At 41.1% G+C, this 15,699-nt stretch overlaps 1 protein-coding gene across 2 annotated transcripts in view; it reads left to right on the top strand.

The window, feature by feature from the left end:
* The window catches only part of PANX1 (pannexin 1), a 58,004-nt gene that overhangs the window by 20,739 nt on the left and 21,566 nt on the right, over positions 1-15,699 (top strand). For both annotated transcript variants that reach the window (XR_011166803.1, XM_069080536.1), the window contains exon 2: positions 7,525-7,664. Coding sequence is in view for 1 of the 2 variants with exons in the window: in XM_069080536.1 (XP_068936637.1) it covers positions 7,525-7,664 (140 nt within the window). In the remaining variant the exon portion in view is untranslated. The remainder of the gene's footprint in view (positions 1-7,524; positions 7,665-15,699) is intronic.

Below are 15,699 nucleotides of genomic sequence, written 5' to 3'. Positions count from 1 at the left end.
AAAATTAAAAAAAAAAACATCTGGACCTGGTGGCTTGAATTTATGAAGAGTAGCTCTTCTTCCTTCTCAAGAGTTCATCAACTATCCTGACTTAATATTCCATCCAAAAAATGACCAGGAATCATCACTGATCTCACTGGCCTAGAGTCTTAAGTGTGTGCCTTTTTCTTGCCTTTGAAGTATCAGGATACTTGCCTGTCTCTTGCTTTGAGGCACCTTTCCTTTCTGTGGTCATTTTTCAAAAATCACTCATGATGCTTCAGCAATCCCTTCTATACATTCTGTACCCTTGGAGGTAATTCCAGAAAACCAGGGGAGAGCATCTACCTCCTCACTTAGCTTTTCTAAATGTTTTGGGTTTTTTTAAAAATCTGTTCTAATATTTAAATTTCATGTTTGACCATGCTAAGCATTGTCTTCTCTGTTATGAACACAGTCTAACAACTACGAATGTACAGTGCAGCCAAAGTAGATTTTCTAGTTGACTAACTTTTGAGGTCTCTGGAAATGATTTGCCTTTCTGAAAAAGTATCAGAGAAAAGAGCCAGATGGAGCTGTGAATTGGTCCAGCCATTCTAGAAAGGAATTTGGAACTGTACCTCCAAAACCACTAAATTATGACTATTGTCCCAGTGATACTGTTAGTAGGTATGTACCCTCAAAGATTTCAGAGACAGGGAAAGGACCTATATATACAGAAAATTTATAGCAGCGTTTTTAAGAATTGGAAAGTGAGTGCTCAGCAATTGATGAATGGCTGGACAAATTGTGGCATATTATGTAACAAGAAATTGCTCTCTAAGAAATTATGAATATTACAAATACCCCTTCTATCTCAAAGGAACCTGGGGTAGAATATATGAACTGATGTAGAGTGAAGTGAGAAGAACCAAGAGAACAATTTATACAGTGACCACAGTATTGTAAAAGACAATTCTGAAAGATCTCAAAAAACTCTGATTATTGCAAAGATGATTAAATCATTCTATCCATTTCTTGGCAAAAGGGCTTAGAAAGAAGCTTCCCTTTTCAGACCTGCTTGACTGTATTTATATGTTTCAAGAGACAACATTGGGAGCAGGCTGAGTTTATGGGTTCTGATAGAGATGCAAAAAAAGTTTTAAAAATTACACTGAAGAAAACAAAAAAGTTCAGAAGGGGATGTTTACTGGATGACTTTATCACTACTGTGTTAAATTTCCTCTGTACATTTTTTAGAACCACAAAATAGTTCATGGTTTCATGTACAATCTTCTCTTGTTTTTCTTTGCATACTGAAATTTTTGTGTTTGTTGATGTTTGTTTGTAATAAAAAAGAAAATATAAATTTCTAAAAAGGAAAAAACCCACAGAGCAGAAAGACAATATGGAGACAATACTCCATCCAGCTCCAAAATTCCCAGTATAATCTTCTACATACATTTTGTTAGCCCGAGAAGCCAACATGCGGCCATGACTATTTAGAAATGCTTAAATCATCGAAGGATTTTCTCATGTGATGATACTTTATTCAGTATCCCTTGTCACCTGGATACACCCACTCAAGATGAACCCTCTGATATCCTGGCAACCTCAACTCCATTGGTCTACTTTCTGGTATTCTTGTCCTCCTTTCTTGCCCGCCTTCTTGTTTGCCCCTTGCAATAAATAGAGATGCATTGCATACTGAGACTTCCTCATAAGTGGGCAGTCACTGACTCTTGGCCCAGACAGTCAGTCATAGAGCCCTTTTGAGCAAGCCTCCTAAAAACAGAACCAATAATATCAGCATACTGAGATAAAATATCAAGAAAGAATTGGCCAAACTCAAGTCTTATCTGAACCAGACTAAGGAAGTTGAGAAGTTAGTTACATGCTCTTGGCAATACTTTTCACCTGTCACCAACCCACTCAGGGCTTTCTGGCCCTGAAGTGGTGGTGTCTTTTCTATTAGTTATGTTATATCTGATTCTGCCAATCCTTACAGCATGAATACAGGGCCAAGCAATGGCCCAAGTATTGCCTGGGTTTCCAGCCAGCAAAAAGACTAAAAGCAGGCTGGTGACACAGAGTTGGACACAGGCTCAGCCGGGTCTCCCTTTCTTGCTCAGAGTGGAAGTACAGGAGCTCCCCATAGCCAATCCCACCTTGATCAGCACAAAGGGTTAACCTGCTCTATTTCTTATCTGGGCTGGTTTGTTTCTCTTTGGGCAACCTGGTACCCCCTTCCCCCAAAGGGCTCACCATCTTAATGCCAAACCTAAAGAGGACACCTAATCTGAACAGCCCACTGCAATGGAGAATATCCAAGCTTGTCAGACCTGACTGCCTCCATCTTCCCTATAGCTGTGCTGAGCACTGCCACATCTGGCAATAACTTGTCATATATTACAGAGATTTTGACTAGACCTTCATGAATGCACATTTCTTCCCCTTGCTGTTCAGTTATACTTGGTCAGACACAGAATATCAGAGTGGGGAAGAGTTCAAGCTTGACTATGATAATCCATATGTAAATAGGAATTCCCTTTAGAATATACAGGACCAGTGTTTATTCATCCACTACTTGAAAACCTCTAATAATTGGGAATCCATAACTTCCTAAGGCTGTTTAGTTCATTCTACTTTTAAATAGATCTCATTCTGAGATTATCCTTATATGGACCCAGAATGTCTTTCTGAAATCTCTACTTATGGGTCCCATTTCTGCTCTCTGGTGTCAAAAACATTTACAGCATCAAAGGATTTGGGGGTCAGCCTGCCTCCCCTTCCCAGCCAGTACCTATAAGGACAGTAGCATGCTAGACTCCCCAATCTGGGGGAAAAAAAGACAAATTTCCTCTATAGAAGAAAGAAATTTAACAAGGGCTCATTGTGCACAGCAAAAGACTCTCCATTATCTAATGACCCAATACCTTTTCCTTCTCTTAATGAAATTTTATAATACTTCTTATTTAAGGGATTAGCTCTTATTGGCTATATGTGTGGCTTATTCTCACTGCTCTGCAGTACCCATTCTGTTGTCCTCCTTGGCAGGTAAGCATGCATGGTGTGCCCCCTATCCTCACCTTGTTATATAACCTCAGTGGTGTGGTACCTTATAATAGCTTGTTTTAAAGTACCAAAACAAAAGGCACCTCCTCATTATTCATTAGAAATCCATTCCTCTTGGGCACCCAAATGTTTCTCAGGTATGTAATTCTTATTCTTGATTGTGGTCCCATGGTGTGATAGTAATGGCAATTAAAGATTCCCCTGTATTGGCTTGGTTTTCAAATTGATTGTATTAAAACCCAGAGCTTGTTAATCCCACCTGTGGGATGGACTTTTTGATGTGAAAAGAAAGTCCTGACTGGGAGGAGCTGGACGTAGATTTGGAGAGACAAGAGAGAGGCGGAAGTTCTTTTTGGAAGCAGCACCTCGTGGAGAGAAAAGAGACTAAGAGATTGCTGGTGGCCGCTTTGAATTGCCCTGGACTTTTGAGACCTGCCCCCTGAGCTGCCAAGGACTGAGGAGACATGGCTGTTTTGCTGGTACTTTGTCTGTCTGTTTTGATGTTATTTTGCCAGATTTGTCCACTGGTGAAAGACTGTCCTGTTGAAGAAGTCCTGGAACCTGGCATTTGGTTAAGAAGGCCTGAGACTGTCCTGCAGACAGAGAGTGAATACTGTCCACTGGTGAGGGACAGTACTGAGAGTGAATACTGTCCACTGGTGAGGGACAGTACTGTTGTTACAGGGGTCTGGAGACTGTCCGGCAGACAGAATGAATACTGTCCACTGGTGAAGGACAGTGCTGTTGTTGCAGGGGTCTGGGAGCCTTTCTGTTGGTTCAGAAGCCCTGAAGAAGGATTTTCTTGTTGTATGTTTACAGAAATCCTGGGAGAGGGCTTTGCTAATGTGTTCAGGGGTTCTAGGACTGTTCTACAGACAGAGGATAAATTCATGAAGGGACTGGCAATGTATCTTGTGGCTTTGCTAAGCCTTGTCTCCCCAGGAACTAAGATTGCTGAGAACTTGCCTCGTGTCAAGATGAAGAAAAGACCTCCATTTGGGTATTAAGTGCTGTGTTTAAACTTGATGTAACTCTGGGGTAGATTCAATTGTGATCCAGGGGTGGGGAACTTTTGACCTTTTTGTGTTCTATGGTTGAGCAAATGAATGTATTTTACTTATGTTTGGAAACTAATCTCCATTTGAGAAGAGGGGCTTTGTGGTGGACTTAATTAAGGTATAGCCTAGGGGTGGAGAAGTATTTGGAACAGAGACTTTGTAATTGATTGAATGATTGGAAAGTCCTGGGGTGGGGTAGGCCTTGGAGATGATTTAATCACACTTAGTAAATGCTGTATTTTGAATGATGTCATGTTTTGATCTTCTCTGTTCTGGGTTTGTTACTGAATAAAATAGAGAGCACCTATGCTGGTATTTCGAACCTGGGAAGTTGCCTTTGCTTGGTATTACATTACACATGGCCACACATAGAACACAGTATTTAAGAAATCAGTCTTTAGGCTTGGTCCTTTGAGAGATCAGTTAGCAATATCCTGCTTCTTGGCCCCAGACTGGTACCCATTACTAATACCTTTGCACAGTTTTGTAAGGTTAGCTAATAAGCCTGCAGAGGCATGCCTACTGCTCCCAAAGCAGGTGGGGAAAGCATGCATGGAAGCAAACATAAGTTTTTGAGGGGGAGGCTGTAATGTAATACCAAGCAAAGGCAACTTCCCAGGTTCAAAATACCAGCATAGGTGCTCTCTATTTTATTCAGTAACAAACCCAGAACAGAGAAGATCAAAACATGACATCATTCAAAATACAGCATTTACTAAGTGTGATTAAATCATCTCCAAGGCCTACCCCACCCCAGGACTTTCCAATCATTCAATCAATTACAAAGTCTCTGTTCCAAATACTTCTCCACCCCTAGGCTATACCTTAATTAAGTCCACCACAAAGCCCCTCTTCTCAAATGGAGATTAGTTTCCAAACATAAGTAAAATACATTCATTTGCTCAACCATAGAACACAAAAAGGTCAAAAGTTCCCCACCCCTGGATCACAATTGAATCTACCCCAGAGTTACATCAAGTTTAAACACAGCACTTAATACCCAAATGGAGGTCTTTTCTTCATCTTGACACGAGGCAAGTTCTCAGCAATCTTAGTTCCTGGGGAGACAAGGCTTAGCAAGGCCATAAGATACATTGCCAATCCCTTCATGAATTTATCCTCTGTCTGTAGAACAGTCCTAGAACCCCTGAACACATTAGCAAAGCCCTCTCCCAGGATTTCTGTAAACATACAACAAGAAAATCCTTCTTCAGGGCTTCTAAACCAACAGAAAGGCTCCCAGACCCCTGCAACAACAGCACTGTCCTTCACCAGTGGACAGTATTCATTCTGTCTGCCGGACAGTCTCCAGACCCCTGTAACAACAGTACTGTCCCTCACCAGTGGACAGTATTCACTCTCAGTACTGTCCCTCACCAGTGGACAGTATTCACTCTCTGTCTGCAGGACAGTCTCAGGCCTTCTTAACCAAATGCCAGGTTCCAGGACTTCTTCAACAGGACAGTCTTTCACCAGTGGACAAATCTGGCAAAATAACATCAAAACAGACAGACAAAGTACCAGCAAAACAGCCATGTCTCCTCAGTCCTTGGCAGCTCAGGGGGCAGGTCTCAAAAGTCCAGGGCAATTCAAAGCGGCCACCAGCAATCTCTTAGTCTCTCCCTCTACACGAGGTGCTGCTTCCAAAAAGAACTTCCGCCTCTCTCTTGTCTCTCCAAATCTACGTCACCAGCTCCTCCCAGTCAGGACTTTCTTTTCACATCAACAAGCCCATCCCACAGGTGGGATTAACAAACTCTGGGTTTTAATACAATCAATTTGAAAACCAAGCCAATACAGGGGAATCTTTAATTGCCATTACTATCACAGAGGCAGGAACCTTGCATACTCTGTTAACAGTGGGTGAAATGGTAGGTTATCTTCATTACACAGACAATATCTTAGCGCTTTGTTACATGATGTGTTGTTGGCATAATGGAAAGAAGACTGGGACCAAAAGGTCCATACCATTCATATCAGACCTTTTAAGAGCAAAAAAAGAGTTGTAGATAGATTTCTAGACTTATCTTCAAGAAGACCGGAGTTTGGGGCGGCTAGGTGGCGCAGTGAGTAAAAGTGCGGGCCCCAGAGTCGGGAGGACCCAGGATTGGTTCCGGCCTCAGATACTTAACACCCACACAAAAACACTGGCAGCGTAACCTTGGGCAAGTTACTTAACCCTAATTGCTTAAAAAAAAAAAAAGAAGACCCGAGTTCAAATTTATCTCAGACTCTTACTAGCTATGTGACCTTGGGTAAATGACTTTGCCTCTTTCAGACTTACTTTCCTCATCTGTAAAATGTGGATTTACCTCCAGAGTCATAGGGAGGATCAACTGAGAGATAATTTATGTAAAGTACTTTGTAAACATTAAAGCCCTATGTAAATATCAGTAATTACTATTTATTACCACTTAATTTCAATTCAACCAATATTTATTGAGCCCCTATTCTGAGCAAGGTATTTGTGCTAAGCCTAAGATACAAAGACCAAAGGACACATTCTCTGCCCCCAAAGAATTCATATTCCACTGAAGGGTTTGGTGTAAGGGGTAAATATTCCTCCATTAGGGGATTTGGGGACAGAAAGTTTTAACTGAGTGTATAGATTGAGGAGTTTGGATTAGTTGAGTGCTAAGGTCTCTTCCAGCTTTAACAGCTAGACATGCTCTGTCTTCCTAGACTAAATTGTTGTCAGATTCCTGGCAAGGTCCATGTTGTCAACATCTTTTGAGTCGTGTTCCAGACAACCTCTCCCCGCCCCCAGTCACCCCTACCTAGGAGATGTTTTGTGTAGTTGCCTATTGAAGTGGATACTGTTTGGGGGAATGAATGAGTGAATGAATGATCAGAAGGTACATTACAGATGTCAAGTCCAGAAATAAATCAAAGCCACGAGTTGAGGAATAAAACATCTTCAATTAGGATAACAGGGTAGCAAACCTGACACCCTGGGAGATGTCTAGTGGGTTTCCCAATCAAATAGAACCATGGGAAAGTTTTTAAAGTTTTAGGAGGAGATGGGAGGAGGCAATATGAATCCTGGTCATGAGACGACAGTGGCCCTTGGCAGTCCAGGCAAAGAAAGCCACTTCATTCTGGTTGTTTTGTCTTTCATGCCATGAGAGCCAATGGAAGTGGGCAAGGACACTAGAAGCTGAGATCTAACTTAAGCTGGGCTCCCCCACAAGGCAAAATCCCTGGGTGGGTAAACCTAGAGTGTGGTTCAGTTCAATCTAATCTAAGAGTAAATATTTTAAGAGTAAGAATGCAAGGACATTACTGAAATTCTGACATCACAAGGATCGTTTTAAGGGAGTGGCAGTCCATATCACATTTGGTATTTTCTGCCGTATGAACAGTTATAGTAACACTTTTCTGTTGCAGATGAAGATGTTTTCACTTCTTAGCAATATTGTGCTTTGTTTCCTAGGTACACAGATAAGCTGCTTCTCTCCCAGTTCCTTTTCCTGGCGCCAGGCTGCTTTTGTGGATTCCTACTGCTGGGCAGCAGTTCAGCAAAGGCATTTCTTGAACAATGATTCAGAAAACCTCCCATTGTGGCTTCATAAGGTATGTGTAGGTAAAACTTCATGACCCCAGCACGTTAGAACCTGAGAGAGTGGGGCAGCTAGGTTGTATAATAGAGCTCTGGATTTAGAATAAGGAAGGTCTAAATTCAAATCCTCCTTTTCAACTTTTTTCTCCTTCTCCTCTCTCTCCTTTTTCCTCTTCCCCTTCTTCCTCCTGTGAGGGATAATTTGCAGTGAAGTTTCCCCATTCTGAAAATTCAAAACTAGAGTGGCTTCAGCATCCACTAGGCTTAAGTTTAGAAGTCACCTGACCTTACAGGAATCTGGGACTTAGAGCAATGGAGACCCTCCCCAATGCCACATCAGCACAAGATATGCCAAATACAGATAAAACTGCCTTCCTGGCCTTGCACTGGACACCCACATGTTTCTGTGTCCTTTGTCTCCAAGATAGATTCCTGCGCTTAGGTTGTGGGCCAGCCTCCCTATCAGTGAGAGTGAAGGCCAGTTGGGGGGTTGGATTTCTGCATTAGAAGGTTATATAACCATGGGCTTGCTTCTGCCTGTTGCTCTCTCCCTGGCAGATGCCATTTGAGTGACAGGGGCAGAGATTTTCTCTCATGAGAAAAAATAAAGACCTTTTCTGGTCTCAGATTCAGACTCTGAACTCTTTTATCCCACACATTCCTCTTCTTCTCGCCCTTGCCCTCCTCTTCTTCCTCCTCCCTGCCTATTCTTCCTCTTCCAAATGAAAATAAACTCTACCTTCAGTGTTTTTGTAAAGCTCAGAAGAGCCGATGTATGTAAAGCTATTTACAAACCTTAAAGGACTATATAAATTGGTTGTTGTTGTTGTCTGTCTGTCTGTCTAACCCTACTAGAATGTAAGCTTCTTGAAGACAAGGATTGTCTAGGTTTTATATCCCTAATGCTTAGTGCTGTGCTTGGTACATAAATAAACACTTAGTAAATGTTTTTCTTTCATTCAAAACCCTCTTATATCACAGAGAAAGATAGTCTCAGAATTGTAGAGTGATTTGCCCACATGTGACAGGGTCAGGATCTGAACATTCCTCCAATTGACCTAGAAAACAAAATTACTAATATGGAAACTAAAGTGATTTTCAGTGCTTTTTTCTTTTGAATTTGTTGGATTAAACTGCAGAGTTACGATAGAGTTTCCCCTTGGAGCTGGAACTAAATGTTCTATGGAAGATAGACTGTCACAGAAAGTGATGCTTGTCTGCCCAGAAGGCAAAAAATCACATCAGATAACTAACTCTAAAGTTGATGAAGTTTGCTGTAAAGCACCAAATGGCATTTCTCAAGAAGAAAGCTCCTTTAGTGATGAAGTGGCTCATAACCGCCTTTTATGTGTTAATGAAAGCAGAGCCCTGTTTCAGCCAGCCTTCAGTACCAGCCACTGATTCCTTTTGTCCATCATGAAAACAAATGGAGTAGTTGTGCATCTTTTATAATCCCCATCTGCCTAGAGGAACACAAAGACGCAGCTCTCAGCAGGCTTATCCAGTCCTGAAAAGCCAAACGCTGGAGTTTGCTCTGCTCTGTTCTGCTGCAGGACAGACACAACACTGCTATTCTCCCTCTTTTTAAAGGAGCATTTCTGCCTGACTCACTCTAGTCTCCTTAATGTTTATTTCATGGGATTTGGCTTATTGTTGGGGGCCTGACAGTTGGCACCCTATTCTGTTTCTTCTGGGTTCTCTTTTCCTGCTTGATTTTTTGGATTTCAGCCCTAAGGGCAAGCAGGGTTTTTTTAACTATAGACTTTAGTCACCAGGGAAACAAAATAGTACAGAAAAAACACAGTTCTTGAGTGGAGTTCACAGGTGCAAATTGTACAACCAGGAGCCACCCAGATATGCTGGGAGTGCATGTTTCTAAAAATACTTGTCTACATCCTGGGGGTGGGGGGTGGAAAACATATTCCTTTGGTAAAGAGCTAGACTTGGATTCAGGAAGACCCAAGTTCAAATATAGCCTCAGATGCTTACTAGCTGTGTTACCCTGGGCAAGTCACTTAACTATTTTTTTTTTTTATAAAGTAATTGGGGTTAAGTAACTTGCTCAAGGTTACACGGCCAGTTATTTCTGAGTGTGGTGCTGAGTATCTGAGCCCGGATTTTATCCAGGTCATCCTGACACTGGAGCCGGTGCTCTTACTCGCTGAGCCACCTGGCCGCCCCTAAGCAATTGGGGTTAAGTAACTTGCTCAAGGTTACACGGCCAGGTGTTTCTGGGTGGGTGCTAAGCGTCTGAGCCCGGGATTCGATCTCCAGGTCTTCTCAACACTGGAGCCGGTGCTCTTACTCGCTGTGCTACCTGGCCGCCCCAAGTCACTTAACTTCTGTCTGCCTCAGCTCTCTCTTCTGTAAGATGGGGATAATAATAGCACCTAGCTCAGATTGAAATGAGATAATACATGTAAATCATTTTGTAAACCTGAAAACACTACAGAAATGTTTACTATTATTATCTTCCAACAGTAGATGGATAGATTTCTTCTCAGAGGTAAAGACCTCCATTTGCAGTTTTTAAAGTTTTTTGTGTTATTTTCTCCTTGAAAGTACTAGATTTTAAAGCTGCATGTATTTGTTCTTAGTTGACATTATATAGCCCTTTATGGTTTACAGAGCATTTTACCTTTATTGTCTGTTTGGTTCCCCACAATAAGGATGTAGTTAGCACAGTAATAGGTATTTATTCATTATCCTCACTTTGTAGATGAGAAAGCTTGGGGTACAGAGTGATTGTGTCTTGTTCAAAGTCACAGAACTAGGAAGGGTTGGAACTAGGACCCAGGTTTTTTTTACTCCAAATCCAGAATTCTTTCTGCTCTGTGTACCACAGCTGTTCATTTGTATTCAGTCCTGTGCTAGTGGGGAGGGTTAGGGAGAACACATGAGAGAAATAAAACAGAAAAAAAAATCCCTCATGGAATCTATTATCTCATTGTGGAGAGATCACCAGGGCACCTCAAATGTTAGACAACACAAATTGTTTTTATATGTTGTTGGGAGAAAAAGAAAATATTATTTTAAAAAAAATGTTGGACAAGAGGACTATAACTGTGAAAAATGATGTCATATAAATGGTAGGCTTTATAGGACTTCCTTTGCTCCCAGTAAAATGTCAGTTGTCCAAGGGCACAAACTGTTTCAGGTTTTGTCTTTGTATTTCCAGAGGCTAGTATAATTATATAGATTTAGAGCTGGAAGTGACTTCTTCCAGATCGAATCCAACCTTTCATTCTACAGATGAGCAAACTGACAATAAAAACCAAACAAACCACTTATTAAGTGCTTACTGTGTGCGAATCATTGGGGTCACAAATATCAATGGGAAGTTACTATAGTCCTTGCACTCAAAAAGCTTACATTCTAATAAGGGAATTCCACAAAGATGGCCAGGGAGGATATCTTGGTTTGAAACCTACAGGGATGGTTAATGGAACCATGGGGAAGGAGATTTGTGCAATATCCTTCCTAATAGCAATGGCAGTATTGAATTGACCATAGTTTCAGAAGTGGGGGGTTTGAGTGGTGGCCAAGGGGCAGACAGTGGTTCATACACAGCAGTTTATGTAAGGTGTCTAGAGAAGAGACGACTGGGGAGTAAAGGAAAGCCTGACCAGAGTCTGTCTAGACAAGTCAGACCATATGAGGCCCTTATCCAACAGAATTTTGTGTCTTTTCTGTGTCTCCTAAGCACTGTCTAGTTCTGCCACCTCTGGTTCTGGAGATCCTAACTGGACCGAATTCTTAGGGCCTTTCATCATCCCGATTGCATTCCTCTTGCTAATTTATGAGCATTCTTCCTCTTAAAAGTAAAGTCCATAAGTGAATGTAATGCTTCCAGTAAAATCAGTCTAGGACAGAGCGCAGAAGGATTGTTCTCTCTATATTCCTGGAAGCTTTCTTATTGCAGACCAAGATCACATTAGCTTCTGATGCCTGCCCTTTCATACTTGACTCACATAGAGATTGCAGTCTTTAAAACTTGCCAGAGCTTTTTCATACAAACTGCTGCCTAACCATGCCTTTACCACCTCATACTTTAAAATACTGGGTTTTTTTAACCTGTGTAAAATTTTGTATTTTTAAGCATTAAAATCCATTTTATTCTGTTCCTTTGTGCTAGTCTGCCAGAATCCTTTTGGATCTTGACTCCATCTTCCAATATGTTGGCTATGCCAATATGTTGTCATCTGCCTATTGGAGAAGGATGCCAACATGACATTATCCAAGTCAGCGATCAGGGAAATTGATCAATAACATCAAGATGTTAAACAGCACAAGGGCCAAGCTCAGATTCTTTTGGAGACCCTCCAAGTAGATATCTGACCGTTGATGAGTACCTTTTGGGTCTAGCTGTTCAACTCGTTTATTAGGAAGTTTGGGAGGTTTCATGAAGGAGTAGGACTTGAGTTCAACTTTAAAGGATAGGTGGACTTGGGTACCTGGAGAGGAGTGGAAGAGGGTTCCAGGCAGGGGAAACAGCATGAGCTAAAGCATAGAGTTTAGGAACATTAGTATTTCTGTGGAGGGCGATTAAAGAGACTGGCTTGACCAAAGAGGTTCCATATTGATGAGTGGTGGGGAATGCACAGTGTTGGGACCATAGAGATATATAAATAAATGCCTCTTCATTCATTAATTTAGTCATTCAAATATAACCTATTATATATTCAATAATGCTATAGTTTTTATCTAAACAAAACAATTTAATTCAGCTAATATCTTTAAGTAATTTTTGTGCTAGGTACTTTGGATTTAATAAGACCCTTTTCTTAGAGCTTAAAAAGTACCTGATGGTTTGTCATTCTGATTTCCCAGTATTTGAATTATTTAACTATCTTAGGAACCTATAAAGGCTTGCACCCCGGACTATAGCAGTGAGCTCATATCTTCCTAGCTCTGCCCACTTCCTAGGGGAGACATTCCCCCAAACCCAAAGATTATCATCACTTTCCCCTTGACCTTTTTAAGTCCTAATGAAGCCCCTCTTGGGTAGTCTCCTCTGACCAATTACAACATCAAAGGTACTTTTTAGTAATTCCCTTTATTGCCATGATCTATCTCCAATGTCAACCTGTGCCATGCTTACTTTGTATCAGTTAATGCATCTGATTATGATTCTCTGTATTCTTTTTATTCACCATTTTTACAACATTATATTATTGCATTTACATTCATGTTATTTTGATCTACTAGAAGCAAAAATTTCCCTAGCTCAGTTGTAGCATTTGAGCCTGTATTTTATGGTTATATTGTTTCCTCTATCTACTTTGTTGGGCTGGCATTAGTTCCAGGACCAGAATTATTCCTATCTTCCCTTAGACTGCTTTCCTGCCCATGTTACATTCACCCAGAGGTTTCTTCAATGTGTAAAGATCTTAGAAGATCTTTACTAAGATACCATGCTTAGAGGCAGTTAAGTGGCACAGTGGATAGAGAATTAGACTTAGAATCAGCAAGACTTGAGCTCAAATCCAGTTTTAGACACTAACTTGTGACCCTGGGCAAATCATTTTAAACTGTTTGCCTCAGTTTCCCCATCTGTAAAATTGGGATAATAATAGCACCTGCCTCCCAGAGTTGTTACGAAGATCAAATGCAGTCATTGTAAAACACTTAGCATAGATTCCAGTATGTAGTAGGTGTTATATAAATGTTAGCTGATGTTGTTTTGGTTGTTTCAGCCATGTTCGATTCTTTTGACCCCATTTGTGCTTTTCTTGGCAAAGATATTGGAGCGGTTTGTTGTTTCCTTCTCCAACTCATTTTACAGATGAGGTAACTGAGGCAAACAAGGTTAAGTGACTTGCCCAGGGTCACAGAGCTAGCAAGTGTTTAATGTTAGTTATTATTCAAATCTACCTTTAGATACTAACTGTGTGACCCTAGGCAAGTCACTTAACCTCTGTCTCAGTTTCCTCAACTATAAAACGGAGATAGTAACAGTACCTACTTCCCTCCTGGAGTTTTTGTGAGGATCCAGTGAAAAATATTTGTAAAGCACTTAGTACAGTGCCTGGTTCATAGGAGTCACTTTATTAATAAATACTTGTTTCCTTCCTTCATGAAGGCATTTTCTCCACATTCCTCAATAGTGGTGAAGACTCAAACTAAGAATATTTATCTGGAATGTTGTTAAATCAGAGTGTGTTAGAGCTAGAATCACCTCCAAGGACCTCATTTTGCAGATGAAAGAACTGCAGTTCCATTGTGTGCAGAACCTAGCCCTTCTCCTTCCTATTCCAGTTCACTTTCCTCCGAACAGTGCTTACACAGATTTGGTGTGTGTAGCCATCATCTCATCAGCCCTCGAGCTGAAGTTGAAAACCCTCTCAAGAGCTTATATTCCCCAGAAGAAACTGTCTGCTGTCTTATTTCTGTGATTCCTTTGTCCCTGTTCAATCAAGTCCACTCTGCTTACTCTGGCATCCAAGCATCTACATTTCTGGCTCGTGTCTCACAAATGCCCTTCCTGTCTAGGCTACAGCTACAGCTGATCTGGGCCAGGATTGGCTTTTGTTCTTCTTCATGCATGGTATCCCTGCCTTATCATTGTGGGCTTGGTGAAATCTGTCTGTTCTTTCAAATTCATTACAAATGCCATTTTCTTCCCAAAGGCTTCCCCGAACCTTCCCTCCCCATCCCCTTCTTGGTTTGGATGGTGTATTGTCTTCCTTTGTACCTCTCACAGATTTCAGCACGTGTGCGACCTATCTTGGGGAAGAAGGTGTTCCCTCCAGTGGTATGGATTGCCACTCTTCCATTCCTTCTTACCCTGTTTGACTCTTCTGTGTATCTTTCAGTGAATCCTTGACAGAGTATCCATCCAATATGGCAGGGGCCTTCAAATCATAGACTTAGAACCTCCTCTAGACAAGATCTAGTGCAGCATCAGGACGTCTTATCTAAGACTTGTTCTAGTTAGATAATTGTAAAGTACTTAGCATACATTCTGGCATGTAGTAGGTGCTATATAATTGTTAGCTATTATTCGGTCATCATGTGCGACACTTTGTGACTCCATTTGGGTTTCTCTTGGAAAAGATACTGGAGTGGTTTGTCATTTCCTTCTCCAGCTCATTTTACAGATGAGAAGCTGAGGCAAACAAGGTTATATGACTTGCCAGGATCACACAGCTGCTGTCTGAGGCCAGATTTGAACTGAAGAAGATGAAGTCTTCCCTACTCCAGACCTGGCACTCTATCCACTGTGCTACCTAGATACCCTGGTTCAAGACTAGCCCTCTTCATTTTCCCTTTATGTGTCTTTTTGATGATACCTTTTCCACTGCTTCCTGTGTGTAATTCTTCTTCCTGAAATACAATACAACCTGTTTAATACCCACCATGCATCTCCCCATGGCCCTTTGGATGACCTGGAATTTCCCATCTTCAGAGACTGGTATTATGTTTATTTTGTAATACGGTTATGCCTTGAGTACAGAGGCCCTTTCTTATTTTTTATCTTTGTATCTCCCTTTGTCTGGCATGTTGATTTGCAAATATTCATCATCTAATGGGTTAGTTCAGTCAAGATGCTCTCTTACTCCCCCCATCTACTCTCCAGCACCCATTTATGTATTATCTTCTCCTATTAGAATGTAAGCTCCTTGAGCAGGGACTGTCTTGTTTTTTGTATTTGTATCTCGCGTCCTTAGCACATATCAAGAGCTTAATAAATGCCCTGTCTATCTAATAATAATACTAAGAGCTAGTGTTTATGTAGCACTTTAAGGTTTAAGGTTTACTAAGTTCTTTACAAATAATATCTCATTTTACCCTCACAATAACCCTGGGATTTAGGTGCTCTCATTATTTTTATTTTGCAGATGAGGAAAGTGAAGTAAACATAGGTTAAGTGACTTACCCAGGGTCACACAGCTAGTGCCTGAGACTGCATTTGAATTTAGGACTTCTTGATTCCAGGCCCAGTGTTCTATCTGTTGCACCACCTAACTGCCTCGTCTATTAGAGAAACCACAAAATGTCCCCATATGGACCCCATTCTTTTTCTTTTCTCTCTCCTTCTTCCTTCTT

The sequence above is a fragment of the Petaurus breviceps genome, unplaced genomic scaffold (assembly GCF_028583685.1).
Source record: "Petaurus breviceps papuanus isolate PSGF00001 unplaced genomic scaffold, PetGlider_PUasm1.0 91133, whole genome shotgun sequence".
In the NCBI taxonomy this organism is placed as follows: Eukaryota; Metazoa; Chordata; class Mammalia; order Diprotodontia; family Petauridae; genus Petaurus; species Petaurus breviceps.
Note: the sequence above shows the minus strand (reverse complement) of the source record. Positions and strands in the feature narration are given on the sequence as shown.